The sequence below is a fragment of the Zalophus californianus genome, chromosome 2, assembly GCF_009762305.2.
Source record: "Zalophus californianus isolate mZalCal1 chromosome 2, mZalCal1.pri.v2, whole genome shotgun sequence".
Taxonomy (NCBI): domain Eukaryota; kingdom Metazoa; phylum Chordata; class Mammalia; order Carnivora; family Otariidae; genus Zalophus; species Zalophus californianus.
Genome location: NC_045596.1, coordinates 162627113 through 162642466, shown reverse-complemented (window position 1 = coordinate 162642466; position 15354 = coordinate 162627113). Strand labels below are relative to the sequence as shown.

The window sequence follows — 15354 nt, the reverse complement described above, 5'->3', positions numbered from 1 at the left end:
GGAAATAACCTCACCACTCAATTTATAGTTTGTTGTAAGAATTTGCTAAGTTCTAGTTGGTGGATATTTATTTTAAACCTGCTGTGAGTTTTGTAGTATTCTGAGTAATAGTGTAAGGGATATAAGAAAATAGGTAAGAAAAGCCTGGTAAAGAAAAAAAGATGCAAGGTTTGGCAAATGTTTGAGTATAGGACATGAAGGCTGAGTCAGAATCATAATGAGACTTCAAGCTTAGATGACCAGAAGTAATAGGAAGTGGGGAGATCATTTGTGGGAGAATAGCTTGTAGTGGGGTCAGTTTAAACGGGTTAAATTTGAGGAGTGATGGTGCTTTATGTACAAATGCTGGTGGGAATATGAGATTGAAGGTTGGTTGCAGGGACTTTGGAGCCACGATTTAGAGGTGAGGCCCGCTGCTGTGGACATGAGCAGACTCTTGAAGGGCGGGGGTTGCACTGAGGCCACTGCAGAGATGCACACACAGGAGCACTAGAGTGCTGCTTGTGCGTCTTTCTGATTCCATATTTGTAGAAAATAGCTCCTAAGGTGACTTTCCTGGCAGCTCTCTGTGCTGGCTTCATTTCTCCAACAGCACCTTGTTTATCAGGGGGTCCGGTGTAAAAGCTACGTGCTCTGGTCATCGTTGTTCTTTCATTTCCTCCCAGACAGTCCTGGCCCTGGCTGGCTCTGGTGGTTTTGGGCTCTTTGTATTTGTTGAGTGCCTCTTGTATAAATTGCTGATGACTTCAGGAAATGGTGCTGGATTTGAAATAGGGTTTCTTAGAAACATTGTAATTCTGCAGTTTATACCTTAAAGTAATGCGCCCTGGATAATGGTGGCTGTTACACTGAGGAGTGCTGCGGGATGCTCACTGAAGTGGATGATCTTTTATCAAAGACCATATTAAAAGACTTCAAATGATAAAAGATGTTGGGGCATATATATTAATTACAAGGGCAGTCGCAGGTCTAAATAAAAACTGGATTGGCTGTTAATATTGTAACTGGTTGGGATGATGCAGCAATCTTTTTATTCATATACCAGTGCAATATTTAACTTGTAAAGGAAGCAATAACATTTCCTCTCAGTAGAGGTCACTTAACACAAGATTTGCAGTACTGGATGAGAAATGTTACCCATTGATTTGTGGTTTGGGGAAGAAAAAAGAGAAATAAAGTTCTTTGAAGGTATTTTCCATAGGAGTACCAGTTTATCAGAACCCAAAATGGGTACATTTCCAGTGCTTTGATCTTTTCTTTTTTTCTTTTTCTACTGTGGATCTCGTAAGCTTTTTATAAACTGATATACAGAGTCTGTATTAAATTGGCTCAAGCTCTTAGCAGAGCCTTAATACTCAGGACCTGAGTGGCCATGCTACAAGTTATGTTCAATATAATCTTTCTCATGAATGCTAATGAGGATTAATATTAAACTACATCTAAACCAATGTTAGGTAAATGATTTACCTTTATAATCCCTGTACCCCATATGCTATTTCATGTGCCTGCACCTAAACCTCCGTCTGCAGTATTCTCCTGGTCTCTGAATTAAGAATTATGAAAGGAAAGCCTAATAAATCACACACACTGAACTACTGAGATTTTTAATCTTTCTACTTACCACCTTGCTTCCCAGCAGTATTGACCTGGGAGCTTGTTGGAAGTGCAGAATGTCAGGCCCCACCTCTGACCCACTAAATTAGGATCTGCATTTTAAGATGTCCAGGTGGCTTATGTATACAGTGAAGTTTGAGAAGCACGGGTCTAGGACAGTGGTCCACGGACCAAGCTAAAGTAGGAAAGCTCTAAAATAGGGTTTTCTAACCTGACTTCACATTAGAGTTACGTAGGGGAACTTTTAAAATTCCGACTTCCCATGCTTCACCCAGAGATTCTGATTCTGTTGGTGTAGGGTGACATCCGGATAGTGATAGCTTTAAAAGATTCCCAGGTGATTCTGTTGTTCAGCTTAGGCTGTCAGCCTCTCAGAGTTTGTTGGAAATGTGTACCACAGAGCTTACCCCTGACCTACTCGATCAAAATGTGTGTTTTAACAAATTCCGAGGTGATTCATAAGTACTTTAAAGTTTGAGATGCGGTGAAAACTCTTTAGAGGCAGAACACAAAGCTCAGTAAGACAGTCCCTGTTCTCAGGTAAGCAGGGTTACTGTTCTAGTGGCAGAGGTTTGTAAAAGTGAGTGGTCCTGGCTGTGAACCTTGAAATGATTTGTTTCATCTTTTGTGTAGTGATCATAGGGTGCCCATCCTTACTCTAGAAATATAGGGGTTGATCCATTTTCCTGGTAGGGAACAGTATGTTTTTTTTAGTAAAGAGTGTGGGTTCTGAAAGAGTGTGAACCAACTGCTTTGGTTCAAATTTTGGTGAATTATCTCCCTAAACCTCAACTTCCTTATCTGGGAAAAGGGATAATAATTTACTTCCACTTTACTTCCACTTGATGAGTACTCAAATTATGTTGGCTATTATTATCAGTAATAACACTGCTTAAGCTAAAAGTTTTCTTTAAAACTTTTTCAAACTCACCTGATATGAATGGGCTGTGGTCAGATCGACAAAGGTGCTGTGTATCTGTAGTAATAATTCTTGGATTACTTGAAGGTGAGGATTTTTAATGACTGTTTTACTGTCTTTATAATTATCTATTTAGCAGCTCCACCTCAACACAAAGGTGACTTTTTTTAGTCTAGAATAGTAGTATAAAATTTTTAGTACAGAAAATAAGTGGTATTGAATAATTATTGCAAAACACAATCATAAAAGTTCTTTATTCACACTCAGCATTCATTTAACAGTAGTTTTAGGGTTCATCCTGTAATATTGTACTTGGTCAGGTATGGGCCTATCTCTCCTCTTAGGCAGTGATCTTCTCAAGTCTTCAGTTCTGAGACTCAGAGAACCTCTGTGACAGAGGCCAGCACACACCAGACACTCGGTTTTTGCTTAACGAGGAACTTAATTATCAGCTCCTCTCTACTAGGTGCTAGGTGTCTTCCAGAGAGGAGGCAGGTAAGAAAACTTCACAGATAGTTCTAGTGCGGGCCTGCCAAGCCGGACGTAAAGTTCTGAGGCTGGGGCTACTTCTGGCATGAGGTGTTGTGGAGGCCCTCTGGAAGTGCTGCTTTTTGTGGCGGGTTTTGAAGGCAGAGGTAGATATGTGTAGATGATCATCAGGGGAGTGGGCAGGGTGACTGTCCAGGTAGAGCCAAACTGAGGCAGAATTAGTAACAGGTGCTCGGATCTGGGGACTTGAGAGTTAGGAGTTGAGGGAACTGTGAACCTCTTTGCCTCTTCTGTTAATTTTTTAGACAGAACAGGTGCCGCTGCACTCAAAGGCAGCCATTATGAGTTGACTTTTTACAACTTCTGAAACATTTTAGGCGTACCCAAAAGAGTAGGAAATAATAAACACCTGTGATCTCACCAGAAAAATAAACAGTGCAGATGAATTGCCAACTCCTGTGAATGCCTCCATGGTATCATTCCTTCCTTTCTCTTCGTTAAGGTAACCATGACCTGTGGGTGTTTGTCATTCCTGGATAGGCGTGCATCTGTGAACACTAGATAGTGTTTTTTTCACGTTTTTAAACCTTATATAAACGCTACCTTCATCTCTCCTTTTGTAACTCACATTTTTCCTCAACATTTCAAATTCATTCTTACTGATTCATAAAGTCCTAATTTATTTGCTTATAGTATTCATTGTATGAACGTATACTATAATTTACTCTTCCATTTTCCTATTTATGAACACTTGCTGTCTTGTATTTTTATCTCAAATGGCATGGCAGTGAACATTCTAATTTGTGGCTTCTTGTGCGCTTATGGGAGAGTTCCTCTAGGTGAGGTGTATATTTAGGAATAAAATTGCTGGACAGTAAATTATAATCATTTTCTGGGTGAACCAAGGCATTCTTGAAAGGGCATATTACATTTTCTTTGAGAAGATGTAATTTTATCTATTTCTATTTATAAAGTGATTTTTAGGTATTTTACCTCCTGATCCTTGTAATTCCGATATCCCAACAATAATTCCGATATCCCGACAAAAACAGCTGGCGCCCAAAGAAAAAAGCATGGGAGAGAAACTAAAGTAGAACGCTGCTGTCCTTTCCCCAGAGGGGCACCGAGTGCTGCGCACTCTGTTATCCATTAGCTGGGTCTGGTGGCCGCGCTCTCGTCGGACGCCTGGAGCTCAGGAGCGGAGCTCCGGGTTTCTGAGACTTCTGTGTGGCCGCGGTGGCCTGTGTGTGACCGCTGTGGGTGTCGCCTGTCCACTTCTGGGTGTCTGAGGCAGGACTCCACAACAGGGCAAATGAATATTTTCACATTAACGACAGCAGAAAACCAGGATCAAAACTAGGAATGAAAGTAGAAAAACACAAATCACATTGTGAATTTTATATAATATAAATGAATTAGATTTATTTTTCCTATTTCAGTCATTCTTTTAGGTCCAGAATGTGTGTGCTGCAAGAAATTATAGTCTTCAAAAACAGTACTTCAAAAACCTTAGTGCTGTTTTGGAAGAACAATGCTGAAATTACTTTGGTTTTTTTTCTTTTTTTTTAAATGAAGTTGGACAAACTTCTCTTTCTTCTTTAAGAGCAACCACTCCAAATCAGCTAAGACAGTTGCCCTTTCTCCCTGTTGTCGGCTTGCCGCCTAGCTTCTAAAGAGTTAAGTTGGAGGTTTGTGAGGTCATGTGTGACTTCACTGGGTCTGGACTTTTGAAGCAGATCTTTTGGAGGGAAGCTGCCTGTTGAGAGGGGAGGCTAGGCAGAAGGGGTGGAGGGAGGGCTCCTTTCACTTCTTTCAAGTTCTTATCCCTCAGCCCCTGAGGGACATAGTGACATTCCGGGAGAATGTCACTGCAGAGCCCGTGTGTAGCGGTTCGCACTCCCAACAGAAGCAGCTGTATAAGTACATTAAAAGAGGCCTTGCCGAACATGAAGGTTTGCTGAGCAGTTGGAACAGGAGAATGTTCTTTGTATTCCTGATAAAATTATGGGCAGACTGTTTGCTGACGGAGGTAACTAGAATTCAGTTTATTGTCTTTGTCTGGTCCCAGACAGTACTGGATTATATATAATTGTAGTTAGAGAAAAATTCCTTGGATTTTAAACTGTTTTATTTAAAATGGAAAACATCAAGAAAGTCTCAGAGACTTAGGAAAATGATAGTTCATATATATTCTAAAGAAGGTTGACAAAAATGAAGAGGGTGTATTTGTTATAGGGTCTGTAATGTTTGGACAGGATGAGATTTTCTTCCTTAATAGAGTTGTGCTGCTCTTTGAGGTGGTCAGACATAGCTTGGTGCTCCTAGACTACAGTCTGCTTTCAGCTACCTTTTCTGAAACTGCATCCAGGCATTGGAAGGTTACCAGTTTGTTTGAGCTTGATCATTTAGTGGGGTCCATTCTGACTACTGTGCAAGGCTGTCACTCTTATTTTGGTGTGTCACTGCTCTAAAGGGAAAGTTGGCTGTGCTGTTTGTGTAGAAACGTGATTTGTCTTAGATTTTAGCATTAGGTTTGAAACTTCAAATGCTAGCTGGTTATCTAAAGAAAAAAGGCATAGGGAATATTTTTTTCTGGAACCGAGTGAATTTCAGCTCCACAGTTATCTCTGAGAAGGTCTCTCTTGTTTCATATTCATAACTAAGGTCAGTGGTGGTAAAAGAGGGAAATTGAACCCAGTGTGTTGATATTTTTTTTTTTTTTTTGGCCCATTCTTGAGATGCTTGGGGTTAAAGGATTCTTGAACACCTGGGAGCCCGTGAGGACCCTGGCGTTTGAATGCCCAGGACAGTCAGCTGATTCTAACAGTTGTATTTGTGGGTATGTATTGGGGAAGTTGAAGTTTCTTGCCTTGATAACAGTGTTTAAGTTCATAATTTTAAATCCATATTTCTAGTATTTTATAATGTCATTTATCTTACCTGGCCATCAGTATTAAAAAAAAAAAGCCTCTTTCTAATTGAATTTTTTGTTTCATAGCTTTAATAACAAAGGGCAAAGAGAATGCTTGATAAAAAGGATGTGAAACATACTTTGTGACAGGCATAGTGGTTATGAGCCTGGACTTGGGAATTATAGGCTCACTGATTGAGTTTTATCTCTATTTCTTACAATTTGACCTCTAGTAAGTTACTTAACCGTTACTCTTCAATCGCAGTTTCTTCATATGTGACCTAGAGATGGTCATAGCACCTAACCTAAGAGGTGGTTGTTGTGAAGATTAACTGAGGTACAATACAGGAAGCACTTAGCAGAGTATCTCCTGCATTAATAAAAGCTCAGTAAATATTAATAAACTAGCTATTGTTATGTTTAAATTGCCCTTCCTTACATCAAGCACATGAGAGGACTTAGACCTTAGAGAATGGCTGTTATGAACTTGGAGTTGTGGGTGTGCCCACACTGTAAGCATGGCAGGGTTCTGGGTAGTGCCCTGTGCCTCATGGAAGGCAGTCTTTCCCGCCGCTGCCCCAGAAATCCTCTCTCAAATGGAGCCTTAGGTGTCAAGGAGGGCTGAGAGAGAAAAGGGGTAGATCAGTACAATCCGTCAACACTTTGTGAAACTTCTTTATGCTCATGTCCTGTTGATAGTGTATCCGTTCCATCGTCTTTGAATGTGGAACACAGGACTGCACACACATGTACCTCATAGGAGGAATGTGACCCACACTAGGAGTAAAACTGAAGTGATTGTCAGAACCAGGCCGTTCTTTCTGTGTTCTTTCTGTAGGTGCAGATTGTCCTTTTCCATGCAGTAGTGGCTGTTCTTAGAGGGTTTATCTGTATTTCCAGCTTGGCCCTTTCTATCTTTAGGCTCCAGGAGTTAGTAGCTGTGCAGCTCTTTGAAGCTCCTTAACTTCTATTTCCCGGAATATGACTTGTGGGTAATATCTTTTCTTCCATGGTTATTGAGATTAAATAAGATAAAATATGGGGCACCTGGGTGGCTCAGTCGGTTAAGCACCTGCCTTTGGCTCAGGTCGTGATCCGTGGGTTTGAGTCCCACGTGAGGCTCCCTGCTCCGTGGGGAGCCTGCTTCTCCCTCTGTCCCTACCCCAGCTTGGGCATGTTCTCTCTCCCTCTCTCAAATAATTAAATAAAATCTTAAAAAAAAAATAAAATATGTGGAAATGCCTAGCATAAGGTCCTAAGTACTAACAAATTTTTTGCTCTTCCAAAAATTCTTCCATTTCTTCTATTACTGTGAAAGGAAAATTCACACAGTTTGTAAATGAGTCTCTCCCTATTTTGCTTTATAAAGGTCTCATATCTAGATCAGTGTTTCTAAAGCTTTTGTTTACAATGATTTTCTTCTGTGTTATTAGTTTACTTTGTCTAGTGTCAGTTTCTCTGTCACCATGACTTTCCCGGGAAGTCATTACGGCTTTTAAATTTAATTTAGAACTAGTTTTCAAAAATATGAAAGGAATATGTGCCAATGGTAAAAATTGAAATTGAAGTTCTCTTTTTTCCCCACTTGGCTCCGACTTCTCAGAAGGAACCTCCTGATGGTTTTTAGTGTATTCTTTAACGCATGGTCTGTGCGCTCTTTGGGAACCAGTTTTTAAACTGCCTCACTGGTGCAAAAGTGCAGATGTAGAATGGAAACTTCTGTCAGATTTGCCAGCTCCCTGTGCAGCTCAGTTCCTCCCTCCAGTTCTGCAGCACAATGTTTGGAATGTTTGGGAGCACTCTTGTAGGGAACCTGCCCGCACAGCTGGGTTGTGTCATCAAGAGCCTAATGCACTTGGCAGGTCCAGCTGTAGCCACACTATTATGATTCATGTGATCAGGCCAGAGTTCATGCAGGATAGCGAGGCAGGCCTGAGTCTGAACCTACCGTGAAAATGCTCAGTCCTGAAATTCTGGGGAGGCAGAGCCTGTGTTGGGTTCCAGCAAGGATTTTAGTCATTGTTTAGCTGGCTAGAGGGTGTGGTTCAGTCAGCTCGGTTGAGCGACTGTTGTGTTTGGCTTTTTGTCATTAAAAACATTGGGTGGAGGGAGGATACAAGTAGGTGCACTGAATGTGGAGTTGTAAGAAAGGGGCTCAGCTCTCAGCCTTTGCTGCTTACCAGCTGTGAGGCGGAGGGGGCGTGGGGTGGGGGGGGAGCAAGGCTTCTTTGGTTCTCTGTTTCTTTAGTTGGAAAATGGGATTGTTGTGAGGGTGAGATACAATAATGCATATGAAAGTGCTAGATCGCAAGGTGCTCAGTGGGTTTTTAAATTTGTTTTTCTTAATGGATATTGAGAGGACTGGCTTATTCCTCCTGAATGGCTTAGGTATGTTAAACTATTTGTGCTTTGGAGAGGGAGGAACCGTGCCTCTGTCTAGTGTTTGGTGTCATTGGACTTCATCCCACCTCTTGGTGAAGGTTGTTTGTTCCATCTGCTGTTGAACGCTCCCAGCATACCTAGAAGCCTGCGTTTAGAAGGGACTAGGGCAGTATAGTTTCTGTGCTCAGAATGGTGTCAAAGAAGCCACTCCCTTTTGTTGATTTAGCTAGTCCTTTATTGAGACCCTACGTTTTAGCAGAGGAAGCACTGAGAACTGAGGCCCTGATTGTCTCCATTGACCCAACTCTGCTACTGATTGTGAGACCTGGGAAGAGTCACTTCCTCTCTTGATCTCTCACTTTTCTCCTCTGTAAAACAAAGGTGGTTGGACAGAAGACTTTTTTGTATGTGGGGGTGGAGATGGTGGACTAAATTTTTCTCTCTTTCCTCTACCTTATTATATCCATCATCTTACTGACCAATTCTTTCTTCCCCCTTTTAAACACCTTAGGACAGTTATCTTCAAAAAGATAAAACAAGTGAGTAATGAGGCTAAACATCACTTGAGGGATGCTGTGTTGACTTGTGAGATCTAAATATAATGAAAACCCTTTAAGGATGACAGGGTGGTAAAAGAGTGAGTATCATATTCTCCTGCCTATAATCCCTGACCTTGACGTGCTTTGTTTTGTAGTCATCTGGAACCAATCATCTTTGATTAGGGCTTCCATGCCTCAGATCTGTTGTTATGGGAGCTATGAGTACCTGAAGGGAGAGAGAGAAAAAGGATGCCATGGCAGGTGGTAGCTGAAATAGAGATGCCACCATGACAAGAAATGGAGTATGAGTATTCTTTTAGCTGGAGGCAATAATCCCTTCAGGGCAGAGGAGGGGCCTTTTGCCAGGCTGCTGTGGCTTAGTTCTCAGTACTATTCATCCATCCTGGTTCTTAAGTTCTTTATCTAAATCTTATTCACTAGAGGAACACATTTATCATGTGTGGACATTTTTAGGCTGGCTTTCCCAGGACAAGACTGCATTTCGAGGTGACAGAATGATAGGGAAACATTTGTATTTCTTCAGTATTTTGCTGCTAAAAGATAAACAAAAAGACAGTTAAAAACTGTCTCTGCAGCTTACAAATCAGAAGGCTTAGGACTGGTCCAAGTAGTGTGAGACAGTCATTGCCTGTTGTAACTTGTGTTCCTTGGGTCAGCTGAGTCAACTTTTAGAGACCCATGGAAAGGCTCCTTCTTGTTGAAATAATTCAGCTAAAGAACTCCAGGATTCATGACTTCAAAAGTCAATGGTTGGTAAGAGGAACACAGATTTCTTATGTGACTGGCTGAGTAGCCCAAGTGTATGACCATGTGTTAGAGGGCTTATCTCTGTTGTAGACCCTTCAGTCTCAATGTAAATAGAGATTCTGTTGATCAAGATTTCACACTTCTTGCTAATTCCAAAATGAGGTCTCAGATATTTACCTTGTATAAACTTTGTGACAAGTAGATCAATACCTGCTTAAATGTCAAATGTATAAGTGCTGCTTCAGGATTGGAGGTGGGGATATGGCCAATAGGTTTAGAAGGTAATGAAGAATAAACCTAAGGACTAAGTCAGTATAAGATGAGTTTGGCTTTGCATTTTCTGGCATCTTGACCTTGGGAAGCTGGTATGTCCCATCCTTGACTATAACTTTGAATTTACCATGGAAATTGCTGGGCATTTTCTTAAGCTGGAAAATGAGGGAACCAAAGTATCCACTTGAAACACAGCCAAAAACATGTTAGCATATTTTAATATAATGAGACACTGCCTAGTCTCTGGGCCCCACCTTCTCAGTAGGGTCCTGGTAAATTTACTGATCATTCTGGGACTCCTCATTGGTAAGCAATATCGATTTCACATCCCAATCCTTTGAATATAACTTTTTTTTAAAAGATTATTTATTTATTTGAGAGAGAGAGAGAGAGCACGCACGCACAAGCAGGGGGAGTGGCAGGCAAGGGAGAAGGAGAAGCAGGCTCCCCACAGAGCAGGGGGAGCCTGATGCAGGGCTTGATCCCAGGACCCTGGGATCATGACCTGAGCCGAAGGTAGTTGCTTAACCAACTGAGCCACTCAGTCACCCTTCTTCTTCATTTTTTTTTTTAAAGGAGAAAAACATTTTTGTTAACAAAATATTTCACTGGCAAATTTAGGTTGAATAAAACAGACACCCACTATCATACACACACACACACACACACACACACACGGCAAATTTAGGTTGAACAAAACAGGCACCCACTATCTCTCTCACACACACACACACACACACACACACACACACACACACACACACAAGGTGAATTTAGGTTGAACAAAACAGGCACCCACTATCATACACACACACACGACAAATTTAGGTTGAGTAAAAGCAGGCACCCACTATCATACACACACACACACACACACACACAGCTATTCCCTGAAGTATCCCAGCTTGAGAGAGAACAAACAGCACTTACACGTGAGCCACAGTCAGTAGACGTTTGAAATGTCTGCATTGCTCCATACTGATTCTTCGCTCCATGTCTGGTTTCATTTGGTTGCTGCAGAGTGAGAGCGGGCCATCTCCTGAGTCATCAGTATCTCTTCCTGTGGCACTGAGGCCTTCTTGGGAGGTCTCAGAGCCACACAGCCATGGGGCCGGTTCTGGCAATAGGCTGAGAGATCCATCTACAGAAGCTAGGCTGTGAGCCAAGGGTGGGGTTGCCCCACCCAGTATGTGTTAAGTATTAAAATCCACCCATGGTTGGCTAGTGTAGAAGTAATATTTATCTTGTGTTATACTCAGTTTTATGGAACCATACCCAAAGACAGCAGTCTGCTGTAACTGTACACCAAGTTGATTAAAAATTGAATTAGATATACCTTCTTAAAGAACTTAAAAGGGAAGTCTCATTGTGAAGAAATAACAAGATTTTGGTATTTTTTCCCCTCAAAATATTGTATATTATACGACTACCAGCTATCCTTCCTGTGCTCCAATGCCATTCTTTTCACTAGCTTTTTTTTTTTTTTTTGATAGCATGTTTTCTCCCTCCTGCTTTCCTTCTTCTGCCTTTCCTGTCTCCTCTGTCCTCAGAATTCAAATTGTCATGGGATCTTTTCCTTTCCCTGATTATTTAGCCATGCTGATGTCTCCCCAATTGTTTCTCCATTCCACATTCTTATCTTCCTGAGCCTCAATAGCCACTGACGGACAGGGACTTTAACTTGCCATGTTGCTGTGGCCATTGCGCATCTACCAGTGAGACTCTGATAAGCTTAGGTTGCTTCCAGACCTGTCTGTGGAAGGTGGACGTCTACAGTAGTCCTGTGTCTGCTGGTGATGCAAGTGGTAGTAGGAAGAGTGCTGTGCTGGGAGTTGGAAGACTTGGGCCCTGGCCCTTGTTCTGTCTATATCTAAATTCCTAACCTGTCTCTCCATTCACTCATATGGAAAATGAGATTAGATTAAATAATTCACAACGTAGGGCGCGTGGGTGGCTTAGTCATTAAGCGTCTGCCTTCAGCTTGGGTCATGATCCCGGGGTCCTGGGATCAAGCCCCGTGTCGGTCTCCCTGCTCAGTGGGAAGCCTGCTTCTCCCTCTCCCACTCCCCTTGCTTGTGTTCCTTCTCTCGCTGTGTCTCTCTCTGTCAAATAAATAAAATCTTTAAAAAAAATAATTCACAATGTGTATTTTCAACTCCAAAAATCCATTACTTGACTCTATGAAATCATACTAATTCTGGCTCCTTAGATTAGCGCTTTGTGACCAATTAGAATCTTCTTTACAAGAACAGATTGAAAAATAGTGAGGAGACTGTGGAATTGGAGCAGGTAAAATAACACCAAAATTTAGCAACAATGCTTAGAGCATTGATAAGATGGAGAGCAAGTGGAAGGAGAGGACATTTTCCATTCTTCTATGGTCTTTTTTGGGCTGTGTACACAGCCTGACTTTTGCATCATTCTTCCATGGAAGCAACATCCACCAATTACCCATTTTCAGTCTAAGTTGGCTGATAAGAAATACTTATTTTGAAATCCCAAATGCACTCTGCTCTGAAGATGAACACAGAGATAGTAGGCTATTGGAATTTTCCTTTTGGCTGAAGGAAGTGACTTATGGTTGCATCTTCTTTATCCCTTCTTAAAGTCCTTGTTTCTCACATGAAAGCAGAAGTGTGACCCACAACAGCTGAAATGAAACCAGAATGTAGGAGGTTAGAGTCCATGTAATTCTCTCTTGATTCTTAGTTATCCAGTGTCTGGATATTGTATCCCCTGCATTTAGGAGAACTATTCTCTCCTCTTTGAACTGAAGAAGTATGGCGTTGGCAGTCAGGAGCCTGGGGTTTTTCTAGTACTTCACATTAGCTCTGTGGCTTTGGGCATGTCATTTAGCCATTTCTGAGCTGATCTTGTCTTTAAAATAAGGGAGTTGGGCTAGGCAATACTTAGATTTTTTTTTCCAGAGCCAACATGCCATGACCCTGTAATTTTCCTCTTCCATATGCGAGACCATGAGAAAGGAGTGGCGGTGAGGGAAAAGGAGAGTAACAACAGTCAGGTTCTTCTGATGCCTTGTATAGAGCTTACAACTCCTTGAAGGCAGAGGCTGTCTTTTTATTTTTGTATAGCACTAAGTCCAGGTTACCACAATGTTTTAAAATTGATTCTTCTTTTCAGTTAGTATATTGATTTTTGCATTTATGAAGGTATCAGCAGTCTAGGCCTCTCTCTGTGAGGAGGACGACCTCCTAGAAACATGAGTGGATTCCAGTCTGAATTTTTCTTGTAATGATGGCAGAAGTTTTGAACTATCTGTACTTTCATGAGGAAAATGTTTCCCTCTGTGGGGTGGTGGAAACTTTTCTATTGATCTCCCTTTCTGTTTGTGTTTTCTTCAACCAAAGCCTCAAGGACATTTGTTGTTCCCCAGCTTGTAATAAATGTCTGTTGGTATCCAGATTGAAGGACCTGCTTGTGTTTTGGAACCCTAAGTGAGGGTTAGCAAGGGAACATCAGTGTTTCTTCAGGGAATTATTTGCCTTTGCCTTCTTGATAATGATAGTGCCAATCAAAGCATTTGTATTCTGATTGATAAAGTTGAGTACATGCACTGAATGGCTTATCAAGAATATTTTCCGGTCATGAGGAGATCTGAAAATCTCCTTTTCCTATTTTTTACTTTTTTTAGTACCACAAGGCAACTTCAGAATCGGCAGATTGCCCTGAGTTTAAAATAAATCCTCTCAGTGAGGGATGCCACTCTTTCGAGTCCTGGAGAATGCTTTGGTTTAGGCTTATACCACTGACTTAAGGGAAGGGTATCAATACGAGTGGAGATTATTATAATCGCATTTAGTTAATCTGTGCTATTGGTCAACAGAAATAGAAAGGATTTCACTTATTTATATACGTTTGTTTTATTCAAAACATTAGTTTCGGTATTCTCTCCTGTCAGACTCTTAGACGGGGTTATAGTTTGATTTATTTGTGTTTCTCTCTTCTGCCATGTCCTAACTGACAGAGTAACATGATGTACGAAGCTTCACCTGAGGGGAAAGAGGGAGTCAGAGGGCTCAAGTGGTCCCGGCCTGTGCAGCTGACATAACTAAGAGGGGGTCGATGTGGTGGTTACAGAGCTCACTTAGTTTGGAAGTACCTGCCTCCTGAAGCCCTGTCCAGTACCCTTGGACTGATGACTGAGGATGGTCTTGCCATCCTGCCTGTGTCACTAATTCTGGGACCACAGACAGGGCCACGTCAGTGGGACCAGCGGCCCAGGGGGCAACTACTCCAGCAGATTGCAAGATTTCTCCAGCTTACTGCTGATGTGACAGTCTCTCCTCTTCACATCCTCTTCAAGATAATATCTGTATAGATGTGGCAAGCTTATATGAGTAATATAGTCTCAAGTCAGAATAGTAATAGTGAAAGATGCTATTTACTTTTGAAGAAAAATTCTAATTTACTAAATATATTTCTACCTACTGATTTTTTTTCTCCTTAGAACAAACTTACCCTCAAGTTAAAACTTTGTTCTATTTAAATAACAATATTTTAGACAATCTAGGCTAGTTTGTGAACTCCCATGACATGCTTTGAGCCATCCATGGCTGTACATTCCTAGACTTGAGTACAAGGCTTTTCCCACCAATTTGGAATGAACTGGTCATTGTAACCAGTTTTGTATGGGACAGTTGTTTCAGATCCTAATCCTATAATGATGTCATTTTCTTTATACCCAAAATAAATGCTGTGCAGACTAGATTATTCTGGAATTTGACTGCTCTATTTTTCTCCCAATTAAAATCTGTTGCAAAGGAACCCTGCTGGTGAACAGTTTCCCTTATAAGTTATTGTTTTTGTGCTTCTAACTTTGCTAGTAATAAATCTTATTTTTCCATGAGAAAGCAGTCTGTTCTATTTAAGGTGGAGTAGGAGTTGTGGTTGAAATTGCAAGCACATCCAGTGTGTTCTATTTTGATTTTCTAGCTTCAGAGTATTCAGTGGAAATGGTTTAATCTCAGTGTGCTTTGGGTTCAAGGGTATAGAAGAGTAAGAGCTATAAATATGGTGAATGGAAGAAGGATCATTATTCTATTTAGCCAAAATAAAGTGTACTCTAGATTGTTTATATATAAGGCCTTGAATTAGAGAAACTAATAATCAGTAATAGAGTTCTCAAGTTTCTGATGGAAGGTGTGCATGTCTACCTCAAGTTGTTTATATGGAAAAGAATAGAGGAGAGATCACCTTGTAGAAAATTCTACCTTCTTTAGAACTCCCAGGGGATTGAAGGGGGACCTTCCTTTACTTTCTTTCTATGATACCTTCGTATTTGATGAATAATTACCAGAACTCATATTTTATCCTTGGGAAGCTACAGCTCTTAGGTAATTATGGATATATTTATAGGATTTAAAGAGTATTAATGCGAGTCTTGCCATAACTATTTTATGTAATCCCATCAAGCTAACTGCTGGACCTCTTTTAGGGCT

General features: G+C 41.1%; 1 protein-coding gene across 6 annotated transcripts in view; it reads left to right on the top strand.

The window, feature by feature from the left end:
- PSD3 (pleckstrin and Sec7 domain containing 3) overlaps positions 1 to 15354 on the top strand; it is a 706647-nt gene that overhangs the window by 319325 nt on the left and 371968 nt on the right. The window contains exons 1-2 of one of the 6 annotated variants that reach the window (XM_027597426.2): positions 4788 to 5051; positions 5761 to 5861. The exons of 4 other annotated variants lie outside the window; for them this stretch is intronic. In XM_027597426.2, coding sequence (XP_027453227.1) covers positions 5001 to 5051; positions 5761 to 5861 — 152 coding nt within the window. In that variant the 5' untranslated portion in view covers positions 4788 to 5000. Of the gene's footprint in view, positions 1 to 4787; positions 5052 to 5760; positions 5862 to 15354 lie in introns of those variants that run through there. One more of the 6 variants, XM_027597427.2, reaches the window with a different exon arrangement.